Raw genomic sequence first — 22,538 nt, 5'->3', positions numbered from 1 at the left:
TAAATAGATCCATTTGCATACGAACAGATATATGTGCATAGTTTCTTTAAAACGAAGAACTTTAGTCGTCGAGATAACAAAGTTGTATAATTTGTGTGTCCACGAAACGAGAATTATCGCTCTCAATTGTTCTGTCGAATATTTTTGAAAATATCTCGTCTTCCTTGTGAATATTACGAACCTTATGAAAGTGTGATTTAATGGATTACGTGATAGAAATTCCACACTCCCGAATATAAAATAATCAGATAATTTTGGAGATGATGAATCAAGCTTCGAATATAGTCTACGTTATACTATAGTATGTATTTCTCACGTCACATTCATCATTTAGTTAAAAAATAATACGAAAAGGGGAGACGAACGTTCAGTTTACTTTTTCTTTATAGAAATCTCCTTTTTCATAATTTTGTCTGCACTTTGCAGAATTAACATTGTTTGAAATTACAATTAGTCGAATGATCAATTTATAATTTTATAAATTTGCAACTGTACGTTTTTGAACATTTAAGTGATCAAAGGATTTGAATTGTATATTCTATACTCTTCTGTTGTTTCTTTTGGTATCGACTAATCCGTAAATATTCATAGAAGTCTTGATAATTTAATGATTTAACTCTTAAAATAAAAATATACGACTATAAACTGCATGCACTTTAGAAGATTTAAATCCTTAACAAAATATACGAGCATTCGTGCATTTTCATTCCAATTTCTATCGTAAAAATTTTATACTTTGCTTGTGGAAAATTCACGTTAACGACAGTGTTAGTCGGTAGTAGTATTTTCTTTGTCTCTGTTCGTTCGTTAACCCGTCGTTACGTTTACACGCGTGCAAACATTGTTAGCTATTTTCACAGACGCAGTTTACAATTCGGTTAAGGGAAGATCGATGTTACGCGCGAACGCTGACTCGTTCTTGCAACAAGAAAAATTAGATCGATGGTATCTCAGCCAGTTGGGATAAACAAACCGTTGTCGAAATGGTTTCTGAATTCTCGTTTACGTCTTGTCTCGAAAACGATTTGAAATAAATCCAGAGAACAAAAGGGACATTGCCTGGCCTGTTGCGATCAAGCACGTCACATGTGCGATCTTACGGCCTTCATTTGCACTTTCTTGCAAGTTAATTCAACGCATAACACGCTTAATATTATTTAACGAATTTTTATTGTTATTCCCATTTTAAAGTCCAAAAGGTTCAAGCTTCTGAGATTCGAAAATAAAATTGAATTACGATAAGATCGTAAATTAAAAAGTGAAGGCACAAATATTATTTTTTTCAAATTTATCTCGACATTCGTACTATGACAGTTAACGAATTTATTGCCAAATCATCTGATTTCTGAGAAATTGAATGTAAATTATCTAGAATCACGTGGTCGTGCTTAAATTACAGAAAGACATTACGTAAATTTTAATTTAACGCGACATTTCGTTCTTTGATTCGAATAAATTTAATAATCATTAATGAAATTGAATTACTGTCAGCAATTAGAATCGTCGAATGTAGTGAAATCTGTACAAATTATAAATGAGAAAAAGAGTTTACTTCATTTACTTTCTCGTCATGTTTCATCGTTCGAGAGTTCAATGAAGCAGCTGTTCCCATTTTCCGAGTTCATCCGACGACGCGCGAGACTCCCTAAAATGGCAATGACCATTCGTTTAGTATTACGCGTCTCGAGGTATGATCGTTGCCATATACGAGCTTTACGACGGTGAATCGCTAGCAAATATTATTTATGCCCGCGTACGTTTCTCATTATCGAAATGGACTAACGAGCATAAAACTTCTTTTCGTTCTGTTTGTATCTGATTTAGAGCGGGGAATGGCTGAGATTGAAGGTTCTGGAGGTTCAACCAGAACTAACGAAGCTCGGTGCCACGGTGAAGGAAGCTACCGAGCTGTCGAATGCACACGACGAAGTTCTGCTTCGATTGCAGGTATTACTTCGTTTACAATATTATTATTAATAATTTCAGACCTTGTTAACAAATTTTTGAAAATAAATTCATTATTATGGAGAAATTTATTAGACACTCCTCTGCTCTGAAATTAGTATTTATACATTAATATTTATATATAATAATTATAAATAAATAAATTAATTAATATTATATGATAATTATATAAATTAGTTTTTATATATTATTTAAAGCTGAAAGTTTATATAATATATATTATATATATAATAAAGATAGTATAATATATATTATATATATAATAAAAATAATATAATATATATATTATATATAAAATGTATAATAATTTAATATTATATATAATAAGGATAGTATAATATATAAATATATATTATATATAATATATATTAGTTTTTACTATTATTTAAAGCTGATTATTTTATCAGTAATATCATTACTGATATTTTAAAACTTGTGAAAAAAATTTTGAAGATAAATCCAGCGCATGGAGGAACTTTTGTAATATTCTTCTGCTTTGAAATTAATCTTTCTGATATATTATAATTGTTTTATGGTATCGTGTCTCTCCTTCTACTTAAATAGTCTCCTTCTACTCTGTGTCTGTAGAAAAGAAAATTTCTTCGTGTATATTGCCTTTTATATTTGTAAAATATGTGAAAATTCAGATGTTAATGAATGTAACAAATTGTTCAATGAGGATGAATTAACTTTTGATAAAAGAGCAAACAGAGCCCGGTGGAGGAATTGCTCCGGCAGGCTGATCAGTTGATCTCGAACCAAAGGCCAAGAGCGGAAGTGTACGCCGCGATGGCGGAAACATTGGGCCAAGCCTGGCGCGACGTGAACGAGCTTTTGGAACGTCGGAAACAGATACTCGACTCCAATGTGTTGTTTCAATGGTTCGTAGACTTATTTACTTCAAGAGCGATTTTAACGATTTTCTTCATAATCTTATTCTAATGAATATAAAAAATTCTCTGAAGAATCGGCGACTAATTACAGATTTTTCTATTCCATTCTATCGATATCTTCATTTATTTGAACTTGATTTTAATTAGCATTTGATCAAATAAACTCTTGAATTCATTTACCACTTATTTGAATGAAGAGAATCAGTGAATTCTTTTTATATAAACTGTATAAAAGTTTTTCATAAACTCACGATAGAATAATATATAAGATAGCATAGAATGATAATACACGGATCCTCTTTTCTTTTTATAAACTACATAAAACTGTATTACAAGCTCACAATAGAAATAAAAATAGAATATAGAGTATAGCGTATAGAGTGTAGAATATAGAGTATAGAGTATAGAGTATAGAGTATAGAGTATAGAGTATAGAGTATAGAGTATAAAGTATAGAGTATAGAGTAGAGAGTAGAGAGTACAAAGCATAAAGCATAGAGTATAGAGTAGAGAGTAGAGAGTAGAGAGTAGAGAGTAGAGAGTAGAGAGTATAGAGTATAGAGTATAGAGTATAGAGTATAGAGTATAGAGTATAGAGTAGAGAGTAGAGAGTATAGAGTATAGAGTAGAAAGCATAGAGTATAGAGTATAGAGTAGAGAATAGAGAGTAGAGAGTAGAGAGTAGAGAATAGAAAGCATAGAGCATAGAGTATAGAGTATAGAGTATAGAGTAGAAAGCATAGAGCATAGAGTAGAGAGTATAGAGTATAGAGTAGAGAGTAGAGAGTATAGAGTATAGAATATAGGGTATAGAGTAGAGAATAGAGAGTAGAGAGTACAAAGCATAGAACACAGAGTATAGAGTATAGAGTATAGAGTAGAGAGTAGAAAGCATAGAGCATAGAGCATAAAGCATAGAGCATATAGTATAGAGTATAGAATTAAATAGAAATAGAATAAAAAATATTTTGAACAACCAACAGTCGAGCGGAGGAGTGTCGGGAAAGTATGAGAGCCCTCGAGATGGCATGCAACGACACGTTGTTGCCGATCGAGATCGAGGCGGTGAAGAACTTTCTGTCGAAAATCCACGATCTTCGGAAGAACATGCTCGAGGCGTTGATGGGCGCGCTGCAAGAAGGGAAGAATCTGTTGGACCGGCTGAAGGAGATCGCGAACGAAGGCACCTTGGACTCAAGACCGGATAGGATTAAGCTCGAAGCTGACCACGGTGAGCGGTTGTAATTAATGTTTCCGTTGGAAAACAGTTCATTACATTCAATGTCGCTGTTTTCTTCGCGCGCTCCCTTTCGCTTTTAATCGATGACATAACAGCGATGTATTCCTTTCGCTCCGTTTTGGTATGATGGATCGCGTTCTTGAGAGAACGAATCAATTATCTCGCAATCGAAACTTCCCTTTTTTAGATAAGATTCGTTAATATCTCTCGATTTGAAACTACGACGGAATCCTTCGTTTAAAAAATTTTCATTCTTTGTTAAATACGTTTTTCGAATTTTTTATTCTCAGTGACTGGAGAAGCAAACTGTCTAATGATATTTAATTCTATTTTGTTTTTCTACAGCGGTGTTGCAGGTGGAAAAGTGGCTGGAGGAGTTGCACGACAGAAGGCGGCTGATCGAGGCGTCGTTTCGAAGCAGAAAGACACAATTGGAGCAATGCCTGGCTCTAGCTCTGCTAGCGACCGATCTACGCGATCTCGAGGAGATTTTGAACGACAGGATCGCTGCTCTATCGAGCAGCTGCGATCAGCTGGGGGATTCTGCGTCGAGCGCGGAATTACTCCTGTTCGAATTAAAGAAACTACAAGCTGAAGCTAAGGTATTCATTGAATAACAGGAATTTTTTTTCATTTTGACAATTGCAAATTATGCTACTGTTATATCTGTTTCGGGTACTTGGCACGTTTAAAAGATTGATGAGCAATTTTGATAATAAAATATGATAATAATAAAATATTTTACAATAAAATGTTGTTGTCAAAGTGCTGCTACATGATTTTTGATCCAATTGTTTCTGTTAAAAAAAAAAAAAATCGTCTAGGAATTTCAAGACAGATCGATCAAAATAACGAAGTCGACCGAACGATTAGTGTCATCGGGACACTTTGCCGGTGAACAGGCGACAGAACAAGCTTATGCGATCCTTGGCGCCGCGGCTGATTACGTCAACGATTTGGATCAGTACGAGTCATTGTTGAATAGAGCGGTGGCCTTCTTCAATTCGGCGAGATCGGTGAGCATTGATCTCCTTGCCCTACTCGACACTCGCGTCGTCATTCGATTTATCAAGAACGAAATACTGTATTTTTCATTCAGAATTAAAAACAGAATAGAGAAGCTCTCAGAAAATGAAATAACATCTGTGTTTTTATAATTAATTCTTATAATTTAAATTTTTATATTTGAATATTTCATAATTAACTGTCATATTTAAATATTTTATAATTAATTTTTGTATTTAAATATTTCATAATTAATTTTTATATTTAAATATTTTATAATTCAAATAAAAAACATTCTATGTTTTTATTTAGGAAAAAATACATGTATGCTCGTATTGAATATCCTACTAATATAGAAAACGTATTTAATAGTAATAAAAACTGCAGTATATTGAAATATATTGAAATATAGTAAGTTTCAATATAGTAAATACAATAGATGCATTGAAATTCTTAATTTTCACTTCGATCAGGCAATTACAAAGTTAGATCAGTTGGAGATTCAGCTGGTAACGACGGAGCATCCACCGTACTCGACGAAATTAGCTCGTTTCCATGCTCAGACGGTTGCCACCATCGAAGACGTCACCGCGAAACCTTTGGCGGAAGGATACGCCCTTCTGGATGTCACAGGAAGAGGAGCGCCGGGGGCTGAGGTTAGATCCAAACAGTAATCGTTCGACTCTTAATTGTGACGCACTAACTGGCACAGTCAATGAAATTCTTCGAATGAACGATTGATTTCTAGTCGATTCTCTTTATTAAATATCTAATTAAAATCTAGTTTTTAAAACATCATTGCCTGGATTATTCACAGTTTTTGAAGATTTGATCCACTTTTAAAATTCGAGTCTTATAATTTTCAGAAGTTTTATCTAAAATTCTCACTTCTCGTGATTTCACGAGAATGTAAATTTCTTTAATCAAAAAAGTAGATATAAAAATGCTGAATTAAAATTCTCACTTTATTAAGGTAATATAGAAATACTTGGAATTTAAATTTTTTTAGTTTAATTTAGTTAGTGAAATTTTGATTCGATTCGAACAATGCTGAAATTAATAAATAAATAACGCTTAAATAATAAATAAGCAATGCTCAAACAATATAAATAGTTGAGTTAAATTTCGATTGAAGTTGAAATGCCGAATCTAACCTACTCTAAGATCAGAAGTATAATAGAAAAAGAATTATTCGTATATTTTCAAAGGCTGAAATTTTCATTTTATTTTAAATACAATACTTTCAGTATAATAAACAAAGAATTGTTTGTATATTTTCATAGACTGAAATTTCCATTTTCTATTTTAATTTAAATAGCCAAGAGTACAAATACAAATACCAAAATACCAACGTGTTACTTGTTCTATTAATCATTCAGACCTGCAAGCCTCTCTTTTTTATTTCTCAGGGTGTGAAACGACTGGTGGAGGAGTTAGAAAACCGGAAGATCCGTCTGATGGAACGATGCACAGCGCACGAGAAGGAGAACCTCGAGATATCAAGGATCATAAACACGTTCTTGGACAAGCACGACGAGCTGAGAAAGTGGCTGATGAGTATACCCGAAGCATTTCTCCAGGGTCACCAAGACATGGGCAGCGACGTCCCGATGGCGGATGATTTCTGTCGGCTGCATCGTCAGCTGTTAGACGACCTCGAACGAAGAACCGACGATGTCGAGCATCTGGAGTTCGAGATTTTACCGATCAGAGAACGACTGGACGAGGAACAAAAGCTAGAGCTACAGTCGAAGGTGGAAGAGTTGAAGAATTCTTGGTCGAGGACGAAGGAGCTGGTAGCAAGTCGAATTGATCTTGGATCGCTTTACTTGCAATTCCACGTGGTTGTTGAGGAGCTGACCAGGGAGATTGAATCGATCGAAGGCGAGTTGAAGAGGCACACCGACGTTTTGGACGAGAGGAAGATCGAGCTGCTTGGAAGACGCTGGAAGGATCTTCAGCCGCTCTACGTGAAGCTGACCAACACTGGAAAAGCGTTTCTGGACTCTGCTATTAAGGTAACGAATGTCACTTTTAATCGTTAAATTTACGTCGAACGTTCGTAACGAGCGTACGAGAAATAATGATGAATTTTATAAATTTATAATACCTTTAGGAATTTGAGCGATTTTTATAAATATTCCATCGAGGGTTAACGTCGAATGCATAAAGAATTACGAACTTTATGAATTTTATGAATTCCATAATTTTGTAAGGTACCCTACTTTTCAGATCGATGACCCCTATCTGGATGTACCAAGAGCATGCATATGCGTGCAGACTCTTTTGGAGAAGTTTGCCAACAGGCAACTGACTGTAACAGAATCGTGGGAAAAGTGGAGGACCACGATCGAGATTTTGAGGGAAAAACGAATCGAGCATCAACGAAAAGTCGAGGAAAGTACAAGAGTAAGTGCCACATATTTTCTCTTTCACGATACGAAATCCACGTTTCGTAATTACGTATCGAATGAGCGTATCCATTTATTTCTCCAGACAATGGAATGGGTTTCCAAATTCACCGAGCAATTGTATCCGGTGATAACGTCTCAGTCTTCTCAAACAGCGAGCATTCTTCAAGATTTAGCAGGATCGAAACATCGTATCCTACCTGAATTGAACAAAGCTGTCAACGAGTTGGACTCGAGGATCAAAGGAATAAACACTCTGGCTCGGGAAGGTAATTTCAAAAGTAAACTAAATTCGGAGAAGCTAATTTCACGATCAAATGAAATATAGATTGAAATATACTGAAAATGACACATTCGATTTTGCTCTGAAAAATTTCTAACAAATATTCTGAATCAGGTGAAATACAAATCGACGATGAGATCCTGAAGAGACTTCGTCAGATGCACGAGGATCTTCGTGCGACTGCTAGGGATTACGAAACACTTCTTGAGTTACTGATTTCTATCTTCCAGAATATAAAAGAGGTAGAGTATCACTTTGCATGTTTCAGTGGCGAATTCTTTCGAATTATAATTAGTATTCTTCCAAACTTGAAAAAGTTCGAATTCGTATTCCAGCAAGAAAAGTGAAACGATTGTCGAAGAACAAATTATACTTTTTTTTTTATGCTATTGAAAGTTGTTTGAAACATTATTTAGAAACGTTTTAATATGAATTGTGATAATAATAATAATAATTTTCTAATTTTGTTTTCCTCTATAATAATAATTTTCTAATTTTGTTTTTCTCTATAATAATAATTTTCTAACTTTATTTTCCTCTATAATAATAATTTTCTAACTTTGCTTTTCTATGTAATAATAGTTTACTAATTTTACTCACTTACTTTAAGGTCGAGCATAAAATCGAGCAACTGAATACTCACGCGCAACGTGTAACGTCCTTGAAGAAATTATCCGAGGTGGAGACCCTGTTCAACGAGTTAGACGCGATGAAGTGGACCATTTCTGACCAGCAAAGCCAGATCAAGTTAAAGATGCAGGAGACGATCGCTAGAATCAAACAGCAAGAACCGTGGGAGGCCGGTGTTCGTGACATTGAGAAATTGAAACGTGCTGTGGACTCGTTGTCGACGAATCTCGAACTGTTCTGGTCGCAGACGACTACCAAAATTGAAGAATACAGACGAACGTGCACTTTCGCCGAGGACCTCGAGAGAATTGAGAAGGAACTGCACGATTTGAACGAACATTTGAAGAAAGTGGACGCGAAGATTGGTGAAAACCTTCAGACGGCTAAAGCTACTGCTGCTTCGTTCGTACATTTCGAGAAAACTGTCACGGTAAGAATGCGAGATTTCTAGATAAATTTTGTTCAGTTCTTGTCACTTGATGATTAACGGTGTTACGAATTTTTCAAATGCCTCCCACGCAGGAAATATTCGAGTAAGTAATATAAAAATAATATAAAATAAATAATTAAGTAGTATATATGATAAATAATAAAAATAAAATAAATAAAAATAAATAAAAAATACATAATATAAAATAAATAAAAAATAAATAATATAAAATAAATAAAAATAAATATAAAATAAATAAAAATAAATAATATAAAATAAATAAAAATAAATAAAAAATAAATAATATAAAATAAATAAAAATAAATAAAAAATAATTAAATAATATAAAATAAATAAAAATAGATAAAAAATAATATACAATATATAATATAAATAAATAAATAATTATTAATATAAATAAATAATTAAATAATATAAAGTAAATAAAAATAGATAATTATATATATAATATATAATACAAATAAATAATTAAATAATATAAAATAAATAAAAATAGATAAAAAATAATATAAAATAATATAAATAAATAAAAATAAATAAAAAATAAATAAATATAAATAAAAAAAATAATTAAATAATATAGAATAAATAGATAATGCAAAATTTAACATCGATTTAAGGAGACCTTAATGGAATATGATAAACACGTATTTGGAAAACTGAAATTGTTGTAAAATTAAAAGGACTAATAGACTGAAAATAGAAATAATATTGGAGGGAATTTGCATTGTTCTTTTTATTGTTAAATTACACGCGAAATTTTTGGTTTTCGCAGATTCTGGAAGAAAGAATCGAGACGTTCATAAAGACGACCGAAGAGTCGATTAGCATTTTGACACCGCAAATCGTGAACGATATTTCCTTCTTGAGGGAAAGATGGAGGAACTTGAAGAGGAAGGTCGAAGAAACGAAGAAGCGAATGAACTTGAGCATAGAGTATTTCACGCTTCTGGAGGAAGCCAAAGAATGGAACAGGGAGGGTAGCAAGTTGCTGGTGGTGATAGCGAGGAAGGCAACCACGGTGAAAACTCCGAAGGACTCGGCGGATTTACTGCAAGAAATTGAACGTTATTTGAAACCGGGCGAAGAAATTCAGGAAAGGAGGATCGAGAAGCTGAAGGAACTGTCGACGATTGTATTTGGTGAGTAAGAAGAGTTTTATTCAAATTATATTTGAAACTTAAGAGAGAGAATATTGAAACTTGAACCATGTGCTTTAAAAAGATATAGACAAACAATAATATGTAAGAATGTTTAAATTTTCGTATTGAAACGCAAAGTATTTTTGCACAAAACACACAACGAATATAATATAAAATATTCTATCTGTTTCTAAGAATAAAATTCATTAAGTGATTGTATCGTGCAGTAAAGAAAATATCACTTTTCTTTTAATGTTTTACTTTATTGAAAATAGTGAAATTTTGATATTTCCTGTTTATTTATTTTATTTTTCCTATATTAGGCACCGAGAGATTACCGCAGTTCAACGAGGTGATCGTTGAAAATCGTCAAATGTTGGACTCCTTCACCGTCGTCTCGTCCGAACTTCGAACGTTGGCTCAAAACTTGAAGAACGCGGAAGATATACAAGAGAAGCTAAGAATCGAGAAGCAGGAGGCAGACAAAAAGTTGCAAGCGGCTAAGATGGAAATGGCTGCCGCGGAAGCGGCCAGAGAGGAAGCGGAGAACGCGAAGAGAATCGCCGAGAAATTAGCGGCCGAGACGCTGGAGAAAGCGACGATCGAGGCGAAAAGATTGAAAGAAGAGAGGAAGGTTGAAAAATCTCCCGCCCCTCCCTCGTTTTCGGTGTCAGCGCAAACTGAGAAGATGGAGAGCACGGACAAAAATTTCGTCAAGGAGATGGTCACTTCCGCAACCATCACTAAAGAGATACACATTCTGCAAAAGGTGCGATTTCCGGTGTTTTTTTTTAAATATTTTTCTTCCATTAATGGAACAATTTCGATTACCGATACGACCTTCAAAGCGCGTAAGTGAGCGTTTTTCCGAGAAAACTAGAAAGAAGACAGGACGCATTCTCAATTTGTTACGTGATATATGAGATACGTGAGTCACGTAACGGAAATGAATCGTATTTTTCATAGGTTTTAGATAAAGATGAAATAATCGTGATAAAAATATACAGAGTATATTAATGATGTTATTCTTTACGAATTATTGAAAGTATTTCTCTTAGCAAAATTAGAGTAATATGTGTAAGATATTCGCGATAATATTTAAAAAATATATATAACATGAATATACAATATAAAAATATAAAATATAAAGTATATTTTATATAAAAATATAAAAATATGAAGTATATTTTATATAAAAATATAAAATATAAAGTGTAAAATTTTTAAAAAATATAAAAATATATAATACGAATAAATATAACGCAAGTACAAAATATTAATTAAAAAGTATATGTTAAAATCTAATTAATAAAAGGTTATCTTGTATCTTATACATATGCCTCGTTATAGCTTGTATATTTTGTACATACTCGTTATAGTTAGTTTTCTACAAATATCGTTTCACCTCTCTATACTTTTCAGAGCCTAATATTTGTCTTGAATTTCAGACGGAAATCGAGAAAACATCCCAGCGCGAACCAAGTCCACAGAAAAAAATCGTCACCGAAGAAATACGGGAGAAATCAGTGGAGAGAGTGCTGAAAGAGAACGTCCCTCCATTGGCTCCAGAGTTCACCGTTCCTCTACACGATGCCACTGTCCAAGAAGGAGAAAAATTCACTTTCCAATGTAACCTCGTTGGCCAACCGACGCCGGAAGTAGTTTGGTACAAAGATGGAATCTCCATTTTGAACAACCCCGATTATTTGACCACTTATATTCACGGCGTCTGTACTCTGACGATCGAGGAAACCTTCGCTGAAGATTCTGCGAAGTACACTTGCAGAGCTTTCAATATCGCTGGATCGGCGGAAACGTCTGCCACGTTGACTGTCAAAGGTAATTTCTCACACACACGTACACGCGAAGACATTAAAGATAATATTTTCAATTTTTTGATATTTCATCTCGACTTTGTGGACTTACTTCTGTTATAATATTTGTGTCTTGATCTTTGTCATCTTCGTGACATTAGTAAATTTTATCTCATAATTTCCGGCAATTTCTTTTTCTGTCGTGAATAGAATTTCCATTCGTTTCGATAAGATTTTATAATTATTCCAGTTCTAACTACGATACGATTTCTTTGCGATTCAATGTAAGCTCTCCAATATTCTAAAATTCTAGAAAGAATTCGTTCAATTCCAAATTTCTAAATTTCAATATTTAATAATAATAATCGACCGGATTGATATCATTTAATTTTCAAATTCAATAAAATCTTCGCGACAACGTGTATTATCTGTATTTATTATGAATTTTCAGAAATAGCGCCGGAAGAGCAACCGAGTCCGCCAGTTTTCGTGAAGGAGCTGATCGCTTCCATGGCGGCAGAAGGATCTTCCCATCGAATGGAGTGCATCGTCGAAGGTAATCCCCTGCCAACCGTCCAGTGGTTCAAGAACGACGTGAACATCGACAATTCCCCCGACTATGTCATCACTTATAATAATGGCGAGGCTGTTTTAAAATTCGAAGAAGTCTTCCTGGAGGACAAGGCCACTTATACTTGCAAGGCTGCGAATCGATTGGGCCAAGCCTCCACTTCCGCTTTCCTCGACGTTGAACGTAAGAAACTCGATAGCTTATAAATTTGAAAAGGAAACAAGTTGCTTCTTCGTGCAACTGGAACATTTTATTTTCAGCTGCGGAATTTACTACGGAGAAACCATATTTTGTTACACCTTTGTCGAATGCCATGGCAAGAGCAGGTCAAAGGGTGAAGCTCGAGTGCGAGGCGAAAGGAAATCCGATGCCCACATTGACTTGGTATCACGATGGGAAACCGGTCGAAGAAACTATGAATATAAAGGTAAATTTTTACACCTCGTTCTTTGTTACGATGTATTTCGATTTTTGATTTATGGTAGTATGCAAGTTATCTTACAAACGTGAGCAGGAGAAAACTTATGAAAAGCTATAAAATTCTGAATATTCGAAAGACACCAAATTAACTGTTAGTGAGTATGTCTTTAAAAGGTAGCACCAAATATTTCAAAAATTAAAACTACATTAAAATCTATATTATAATCTATATTATAATCTATATTATAATCTAAATCCACATATATAGCAATATAGATGCACTACTTATTGTATTAATAATATTATATATTATTATTATTATAATAATTATATTATTAAATTATAATATTTATATAATATTATATTAAATTATTATTATTATATACTATTATTATTAAATTATAATATTTTTATAATATTTATATAATATATTGTATAATATTATAAATTATAATATTTATATAGTATTATATTAAATTATAATTATTATATACTATTATTATTATTATTAAATTATAATATTTATATAATGTTATATAATATATTATAATATATATTATATAATATTATATTAAATAATAATATTTATATTACATTATATTATATTATATTAATATTTAAAAATTTGAAAAAAAAATACTTGAAAGTATTCCATCGTTCTCAAGGAAATTCGCTAAAGAAAATCCCCCATAGAAGGGAAATCTATGGAAGTGGAAAACGATTACTGAATAATTTCCCATTACGTTCGTTTCGAATTGATAGAATGTCGAAAATTCGGTATACAATAGACATTCAGAAGATGCAAGAACGACAACATCACAACCCACCCAAATATAAACGCATCTAAATACAACGGGTTTTCCCATAAGCTCGAACGCGTGCTATTCTACGCTAGCACATAATTTTTAACGAAAACGTTGTTTCCTCGTGGCCTCTCGCTCCCACGGCTCCCGCGTACGAGCCGAGGCGACCGCGCCGCGATATTTTTAGCCCGGATCGTTGCACGCGCCGAATTCGAAATAAAGCAACGCGGCCGCGAGGTGAAAACGAAGAATTGAAATCGAATCGTTCACGGATTTCGTGTCTCAGCGGATTCGCTCTGGTTTCAGACACAGACCGACGCCGGACGGACCAGTTTGGTCATCGCGGAGGCGTTCGCCAAGGATGCCGGATGTTACACGGTCGTCGCTAAGAACAACGCCGGCGAGGCCACGGTGTCGTGCAACGTTTCGGTGAAAGGGCGGCTTCCTCACGAGACCAGCGACTCGGAGTTCGCTGGCAGCGACATGGAGCCGGTGGTGCCGAAGATTCAGATGCCGTTGAAGGATCTGAAGGTTCAGGAGGGCTTGTCCGTTCGGCTGGACTGCGTGATCGTTGGCCAACCTGAGCCGGAAGTGAGTGTTTTGTGAAATTGGTGTTGCCGCGAAGCCAAGTGATTAAATCCTTGGTTACGAGCGTTCGCAGCTTTCCTTTTGTAAACGAAAATTTTCGTCGAAAAAATCTGAACGAAGTATCCGTTGACGTTGATTTGGATTGAAGTAATATTTGACGATTTTATGAAATAGTTGAACGGAATTCGGAAGTTTATAGAAATGAATGTCTTGGACAGATTAATTTCATTGTTCAGAAATTTTCTATACTATAATAGTTTCCTCCGTTCCAGAAATGTAAATGTGATAAATATAAATGTGAGAAAATTATATAAATATAATAAATGTAATTATTAGAAATATTATATTATAATAATATAATATTTATATCTATATAATATTATATATAAAATATATATATATATAATGTTATACAAATATAAAATGTAATTATTACAATTATTATTATAATAAGTATAATATCGTATCTAAATTCGCCAGAAGATCAATCGAACAACTGAAATTGCCGTCGTTGTTTCTACATTTCTGATTTCTAAACGAGAAGAACTCTTTTTATAACAGAAAATTTGTAAATTTGTTGGCACAGGTGATTTGGTACCACGACGATCAACCTGTGAAGGAGTCGGCCGATTTCCAGCTGTTGTTCCAGGGCGACAAGTGTTCCTTGGTCATACACGAAGCTCTCTTGGACGACGCCGGTGTGTACAAAGTAGTCGCCATTAACTCCGGCGGCGAAGCGTCTAGTCAGTGCACCTTAACAGTGACACGTACGTAGAACACATCGTTTCCTCCGTCATTTTGTCATCAAGACCCGCTCGCAACAATGACAAAAATATACCCTCGATTCAGCGGTGGCTGTTCCGGCGAAATTGGACAAAACAGAGACAGAAGCGGAAGAAACATTCGCCGCTGGTTCACCTCCAAAGTTCGTCAAACTTCCGACAGATTCTTTGGTAGCGGAAGGCGAGACCGCCATCTTCGAGTGCGCGGTAATCGGGGAGCCGAAACCGGAACTCAAATGGTTCTCTGACAGTGGCGAGATCACTAAGAGCGAACGTATCCTGGTGAGTGTTTCTCGTCAAATTTTTGTCTTCGACCCTCGGGCAGGGATAATTTTATACTTGAGAGAACCTCAATGCTTTGAGTGCAGCTCGGGAGCAAATTTTTGCATCGGATTTTTCTTTCATTGACTTTTCAACTAGTCTTATGTATGATATTTGAAGGAAAAGATGTATTATTGTTATTATTGTATTTTTAGTAATGTTGGTCTTAAAATTTGACTTGACAGTATACTTCTTCTTCTATGATCTTTCTATTATTGATCATTGTAGCTTTATAAATTATTTTAATAATTGAAGAAAGAAACAATTACTATATTATATTAATAATATAGTAATTTTTTCTTTCTTATATATTATATTAAACTATTACTATATTATATAGTAATAACATATTATATTACACTATTACTATATTATAACTGTATTATATAGTAATAACAACAACATAGAAATTAAGAAAGAAACAATTACTATATTATATTAATAATTGAATAATTATAATAATATAGCAATATTATTATAATATAGTTATATATAATATAGTAATAACAATATAATATTAATATAATACAGTAATACAATATAGTAATAGTTTAATATAATATAGAAGAAAGAAACAATTACTATATTATATTAATAATTTAATAATTTAATTTAATAATTATAATAATATAGTAATATTTTTATAATATAGTTATATATAATATAGTAATAACAGTATAATATTAATATAATATAGAAGAAAGAAACAACTACTATATTATATTAATAATTATTATTAATATTAATACTATATTATATATAACTATATTATAATAATATTACTATATTATTATAATTACTAAATTATGTTATTGACACATTATTCTCAAACGATTCACGACTGCCATATTTTCAAAAATTAAACGATAAGAAACTTGTAAACTGTTCTCAAAGAGTTGTTTGCTAAAAGCGATGACCCACCCATAATAATCAACGTTCGAAAAAACGATCCGATGATTGCATGTATTTTGAAGAAAGTTGTCTTCCCCTCTGTGCATCAAATTTATTTTTTCTTTCTTTCTTGTATTTTTAACTCAAGTCTAGTAGTGAACGTTAGAGCAACTCTACTGCCACTTATTTCGACAATCCGTATTTACTTGGATTCAGATTCAGCAGAAGGAAGATGGTACGAGCATTCTCAAGATTTCCTCGACGATTCCTGAGGATAAAGGGAATTACGTGGTCAGAGCGTTTAACGCGCACGGAGAGGCGAAAGCTTTTGCTCGGTTGGTGGTGAGATCGTTGGGCGATTTTAGGAGGAAAGAAGAATTCGTGCAGATGGAGGAGAAACTGATCGCTCCAACGTTTAAGGAGAAATTTGAAGACAGAAGAGTATCGGAAGGCGTTTCCACGAAATTCGAGTGCATCGTGATTGGAAAACCGGCTCCGAAAGTGAGTTGCATTCTTCTTACTTAATATGAATTTCATACGATATGTCTCGTTCTTATAAACAATTATGTTTGCCCTTGAAACATATAAATTAAATATATAAAAATTATATTCTAAAAGAATGTTACAATATATTACATAATATATGTAAAATCATATATAAAATTTAAATAATGTACATTATCTTTTCTTTTCAAAAATCGAAGATTATTTGAACATTGATAGTTATAATTTACACATTTCAAGAACAGATGTAATTAACAACATCATTGCTAATTAGTTGTGTGTTACAATGAAGATTCAAGAATATCAATCATCTTAACAACTATAGACTATTATAAAATTTATTATCTGTTTCTGAACCTCAATATTTTTTCTTTCACTTTACCAAATCGATCCCGCACTCGTGGAATTTTTAAGAAATTTAACAGCGAAATGGGAAACAGAGTGACAGCAGGGCTGAATCACTGTATCATTATTTCAACATCACTTTCACTATCATTAAAATATTAACACTCTCGACTCACAACCACAGACAAGTAACCACGAAACAATCTTGAACATTATTAAAGAAATATCGAAAACTCACGGCCATAGAAATAATACCATTTACTACAAAAAAATACCAAATAGTAATAAAATATTAAAACGACACTATTAGTAATACAATAGTAATAAAATATTAAAACGATAATGTTATATACTATATTAGATACTATACAATATTAAATATTAATGTTAGATATTATACAATATTAAAATAATACTAGTAAGCAATGCTAAAACATTAAAATAACGGTATACCGAAATAGTTTTAAAACAATACTATTAGCACAGATAATCCTCCATACAATTTACCTTGAATATTATCAAAAAAAATATCCAAACTTTCGACTTCACAATCATTATTAAAATCACAGATCCTAGTCTCGAACAAATCAACCGATGGTACAATTAAGAAGTAAAAATATGCCACAACTTTCAAGCCGTTTTTAATCATTATTAAAATCACAGATCCTAGTCTCGAACAAATCAACCGATGGTACAATTAAGAAGTAAAAATATGCCACAACTTTCAAGCCGTTTTTAATCATTATTAAAATCACAGATCCTAGTCTCGAACAAATCAACCGATGGTACAATTAAGAAGTAAAAATATGCCACAACTTTCAAGCCGCTTTTAATCATTATTAAAATCACAGATCCTAGTCTCGAACAAATCAACCGATGGTACAATTAAGAAGTAAAAATATGTCACAACCTTCAAGCCGCGTAGTACTCGCATCGACATGCTAAATGTTGCGAAATGTTCGCGTCTACTAATCGATGGGAAGAGATCAAGCAAGTCAGCCGTGGTTGAGCCGGATTTCGGAGCGATTTTCGAAAAGGTGTCGAGGGACGTGTAAAAGATGGGGCCAAGAGAGTTGGCCAGCCTGTCAGGAGGTGGCCGACCAAGAGTAATTTCGTGCCTCCCGGTTATATTTAAACGGGAACAATGTACCTGATGTGGAAATTCGCGGGCACAGCCGCGCCGCGAGAGGTTCTCCGCGAAATTTTCAGCGACGCTCGCGGATCAGGTATCGATATCGTATCGTATCGTATCGTATCGTTCGTGAAATTTCACCTTCGATTTGGATTCCACTTTCCTACCGGACCGAGTTGTGACACGACGTTTTGTTTACGATCGACCTCTAGAATAAGAACTACGCAGTTGCTTGTTTATTTGCGTATGGAAAATTGTATGGAGGATTATCTGTGCCAATAGTATTGTTTTAGAACTGTTTCGCTATACCGTTATCATAATGTTTGTTTTAGCATTGCTTACCAGCATTATTTTAATATTGTATAATATCTAACATTAATATTTAATATTGTATAGTATCTAATATAGTATATAACATTATCGTTTTAATATTTTATTACTATTTTATTACTAACAGTATCGTTTTAATATTTTGTTACTATTTGGCATTATTTTAGTATTATTTAATTATCAGATTGTTCTAATATTATATGCACTTATGAATCATATATTGTGTACATTCGCTGTTGTAGAGACTGTTTGTTTATTATTATTATGTTTGTTTGTTATTTCGGCACGCGAAAAATAAATTAAAAAATAAATAATAAACTAAAAATAAATTTCCTAAAAATGGAATTTTCTGTGTGGATCGATTCTATCATGAAAGAAGTTTGCTCTCAGAATTTTTTACGACGTCGAATTTGTATATATTTAGTTTCGAAATCTGTGGCTCAGATAGCACATCGTGAGATTCGCAATTAATTCTGGAGAAATGTAATATAATTGATTGGGCCTTTCAGATTCAATGGCTGTTTAACGATCGTCCTGTACATGGCAAGGACTTCTTGGTGTCGGTCAGCGGGGATCGGCAAGTGCTGACGATACCAGAGACCGGTAGCACGCATGTCGGTACGATTTCATGCGTGGCGGAGAACGCTGCTGGCAAGGCGATTTGCAGCGCTCGTCTAGATATTGGTAAGTGTTGCAGCCCCTCCAAATTTTCGTCAGAAAGAAAATTGGAATACCATTGTTTATGTAATTCTATTTCATATACTCAACAATTTACGCATAATTCAATTTTTTGCTCGCTTTCGTCGAAGTAGTATATTTTCTAACGTAACGTAGCAACCTTTTATTGCACCAAATGGCTTACACTGATACACTACGCTTAATATTTTTGCTAAACGTACTTGTAATTTAACAATTTTATAACATTCTTCATAATATCACTCAGTGTGTCAATATTATATCTTACTAATTTACAAATGTCTCACGCCGATTAGCTGCAAATGCAAACGTCGTTTCTCCCAACTAGATGTCCTCTTCTCCCAAAAATACGTGCACGTTCTCGCGGTCCGATTTTAACGAACACGTTCGGATTCCAAAACGTCGAACATCGTGGAACATCCGCGGTTAATTCTAACCGGTGTCGATCTTTCAGAAGCCAAGCGATTTTTCTGATTGCCAGCCGCGTTGCAGTAAATTGGTTCGCGCGTTGCCAAAATATCGTCGGATCGCAGTCGGTGCCACGAGTTATTAATAATACGCATCTGTCCTAAGTCGAATGGCAGTTTCATTCAGCAACTAGCCGATATACCAGATTCGACGTAGAACAGTGTTACCGGAAAAGAGTGACATGTCGCAATTATCAGAGAGAGAGAGAGAGAGAGAGAGAAATATGAATGGATAACAAATCACGATATGTGGCAGTGAGATGTTGCGACAGCTCTCTGAAATTCGACACCGTTCGTTCCCGTTGCTTTCTGCGAAAAAAATAATTATGCGACCACCCACTAGCTAACCAGCTTCGAACTTTCAGTGTTTCGTTGCACATTTTTTGATTCCGATCCCGTTGCACTTTTAGTTTTTGACGCATATTTGTTTAAATCTGACATTTGAGTGATTTAAAAAAAAAAAATTTGTAACAAAAATTTTTCTCATCTTTGGTGAAATTTTAGAATCGTTCGTCATCTTTTGATTATTCGTGTATTTCTGAATTTTCGTAACTCACGCGTAGATCAATTTTTCCCCACTTTATAATCGCTATCGTTGCGAAATATTTATGGTTCGAACGTTTCTCAATTTTGGTGTCTGAAGTTTTACAATTTTTTTTTTTTATTATTTTTCTTTTTTTCACGTAGCTTTCGTTACTTCTTCGAGCCTGAATTTTCTATCTTTCCTCATTATTTCCTCGAAGTGACGTCAGTCATTTTTATTTCATCAAAGTGGTTCAGCGTAATTTGAATCCTCCGTCGTACAAGGATACCAACGATAAATATTGGCTTCCGTTTCGGAGTCGAGCGAACTCTTTTCAACGGGGATATTCGTGGGCAGGCAATATCCCATGATCCATTACCCCGAACTCCGCTCTAATGTAGAAGGGAGGGGTCTTATTTTTAACCGGGGCGACTAAACAAACTCTTTTCTCTTCTTTCACCGAAAGGCGAAAAGTCACACTTTGAGTCACGACTAATATTAGGTCGGTGCACATGCCGCGGCAATTAAATCTGACGTTTCTCTACGCCCACCTGTGCGTGTCCATGCTGTATCACAATCCACGCAGAAACGTTTCGTTTAGTCGACCGTTCAATTCACTGCTCATTTTCTAACGTATGTTTCTCGTAATTATTGAAATTATCTCATCAGATCTGTTATTGTATGTTTGTTAACTTCGATGTCGTTTTTGTGGTAAAGAGTGAAAGGTTTGTTTGTTCAATGAGAAATGTGCGAATGATATTGCAAATAGATAATCGGTCGTGTGTATAATATAGAGATCGATGGTGCAATATGCGTTGAACAAACCTGATATTCGTGCGTTGCTTTTATAATGGAGTGTTTGGAATGTTATTTGTTTCTCTGCGCTTTGTACCTTTTATATTTTTTATATTTTTGACATTTAGAAAAATCCAGTTGCGCCCTTGATATTGAGAAAATTGCATTCTGTTGTTAGTTAGTTCATACGTGAAACTTGAAACAACGTGATAAAATAACGTAATCGTCAAACTGCTATTCTATGTCTGAAGTTTGAAGCACGAAAATAACGTCGTTATGATTCAGCCTGACTCAGAATTAGAAAGAACCTATAAATTCAACGCCACTTCGACAAGGTAAATGTTATACAGGAAATGACATATATCTCTCTGTCCTAATATTTTATTAATAATTCTATTATAGTCTATTCTGTTTCATCAAAGGACCTTTTGAATTTCTTTTCTTGTAATTCAACACGAAAATAATTCCAACACGTTTCATTCTTCAAAAAAAAAAAAAAAAAAAAAAAAAACAAACGCCATATAAAAGTTCACAATTGAATAAAAATGTTTCATTAGTAAACGAAAAGAATTCATAGATAAGCACGTTATCAAAAATTTCGTTTCTTTTCCAAAATTTTATCAAATACCAAATATACTATATCAGTAACAAACAAGAAAAAATTCCCATAACGAGACAAAGATTCAAACAACAAAAGTCTCAGTTTCTTTCCAAAAATTCTACCAACTATGATAAATTAAATTTTCTCTTAAATTAAATTTCCTCTTAAACCACATTAATTAATCATCTTCATGTTTATTATTATCAACAACGACGACAAAGAGTCTGATTCTAATAAAATCTCGTTTCTTTCCCAATTAATGATAAATTAAATTTCTTCTTAAACCACATTAATTATTCCAATCACCTTCATGTCTATGTTTCATCCTAATTCTAATAAAATTTCTTTCCCAAGATTCCCAAATTAAACTTTCTCTTAAACCTCATCGATCGTTCAAATCACCTTTAAATTTCATTAACAATTATAATGACAAAGATCTAGTAACAAAAATCTCAGTTTCTTTCCAAAAATTCTACCAATTACGATAAATTAAATTTCCTCCTAAACCACATTAATTAATCAAATCATCTTCATGTTTATTATTATGAACAACAACGACAAATATTCTAATAAAATTCTGATTCTAATAAAATCTCGTTTCTTTCCCAAGATTCGACTAACTAATGATCAATTAAGCCTTCCTCTTGAGCCTCGTCGATCGTTCGAATCACTTTTAATATTTTGGTGCGATGTCTTCAACGATAGCAACTCGTCACTATCACTTGAAATAGCTAGTTGATCACCGAGGACAGGTCAGTGATTTCCGTGATTTCCGTGTTCCCGCAAGCTTGTTCCGTGTGTCGCGATGGTTAGAGGGGCTGATCTCCCTAGTTCCTCCTCTCTTTCGGTCGGTGCACACACACACACACACACACACACACACACACACACACACACACACACACACACACACACACACACACACACACACACAC

The 22,538-nt window shown here is 33.8% G+C and overlaps 1 protein-coding gene across 7 annotated transcripts in view; it reads left to right on the top strand.

Annotated features, from left to right (window-relative positions):
* LOC122536948 overlaps positions 1–19,348 on the top strand; it is a 62,381-nt gene extending 43,033 nt beyond the window's left edge. For 3 of the 7 annotated variants that reach the window (XM_043669747.1, XM_043669750.1, XM_043669745.1), the window contains 21 exons: positions 1,825–1,947; positions 2,668–2,846; positions 3,842–4,089; positions 4,444–4,700; positions 4,923–5,114; positions 5,577–5,759; positions 6,513–7,121; positions 7,336–7,512; positions 7,600–7,783; positions 7,912–8,039; positions 8,408–8,857; positions 9,654–10,020; positions 10,344–10,789; positions 11,469–11,859; positions 12,286–12,588; positions 12,666–12,832; positions 13,935–14,219; positions 14,794–14,983; positions 15,066–15,280; positions 16,427–16,711; positions 19,031–19,348. In XM_043669747.1, the coding sequence (XP_043525682.1) occupies positions 1,825–1,947; positions 2,668–2,846; positions 3,842–4,089; positions 4,444–4,700; positions 4,923–5,114; positions 5,577–5,759; positions 6,513–7,121; positions 7,336–7,512; positions 7,600–7,783; positions 7,912–8,039; positions 8,408–8,857; positions 9,654–10,020; positions 10,344–10,789; positions 11,469–11,859; positions 12,286–12,588; positions 12,666–12,832; positions 13,935–14,219; positions 14,794–14,983; positions 15,066–15,280; positions 16,427–16,711; positions 19,031–19,333 (5,682 nt within the window). In that variant the 3' untranslated portion in view covers positions 19,334–19,348. The remainder of the gene's footprint in view (positions 1–1,824; positions 1,948–2,667; positions 2,847–3,841; positions 4,090–4,443; positions 4,701–4,922; positions 5,115–5,576; positions 5,760–6,512; positions 7,122–7,335; positions 7,513–7,599; positions 7,784–7,911; positions 8,040–8,407; positions 8,858–9,653; positions 10,021–10,343; positions 10,790–11,468; positions 11,860–12,285; positions 12,589–12,665; positions 12,833–13,934; positions 14,220–14,793; positions 14,984–15,065; positions 15,281–16,426; positions 16,712–19,030) is intronic. The other 4 variants (XM_043669751.1, XM_043669749.1, XM_043669752.1 and 1 more) reach the window with 2 other exon arrangements.
* Positions 19,349–22,538: the final 3,190 nt, after the last annotated feature.

The sequence above is a fragment of the Frieseomelitta varia genome, unplaced genomic scaffold, assembly GCF_011392965.1.
Source record: "Frieseomelitta varia isolate USP_RPSP 00005682 unplaced genomic scaffold, Fvar_1.2 scaffold_88, whole genome shotgun sequence".
Lineage (NCBI taxonomy): Eukaryota > Metazoa > Arthropoda > Insecta > Hymenoptera > Apidae > Frieseomelitta > Frieseomelitta varia.
Note: the sequence above shows the minus strand (reverse complement) of the source record. Positions and strands in the feature narration are given on the sequence as shown.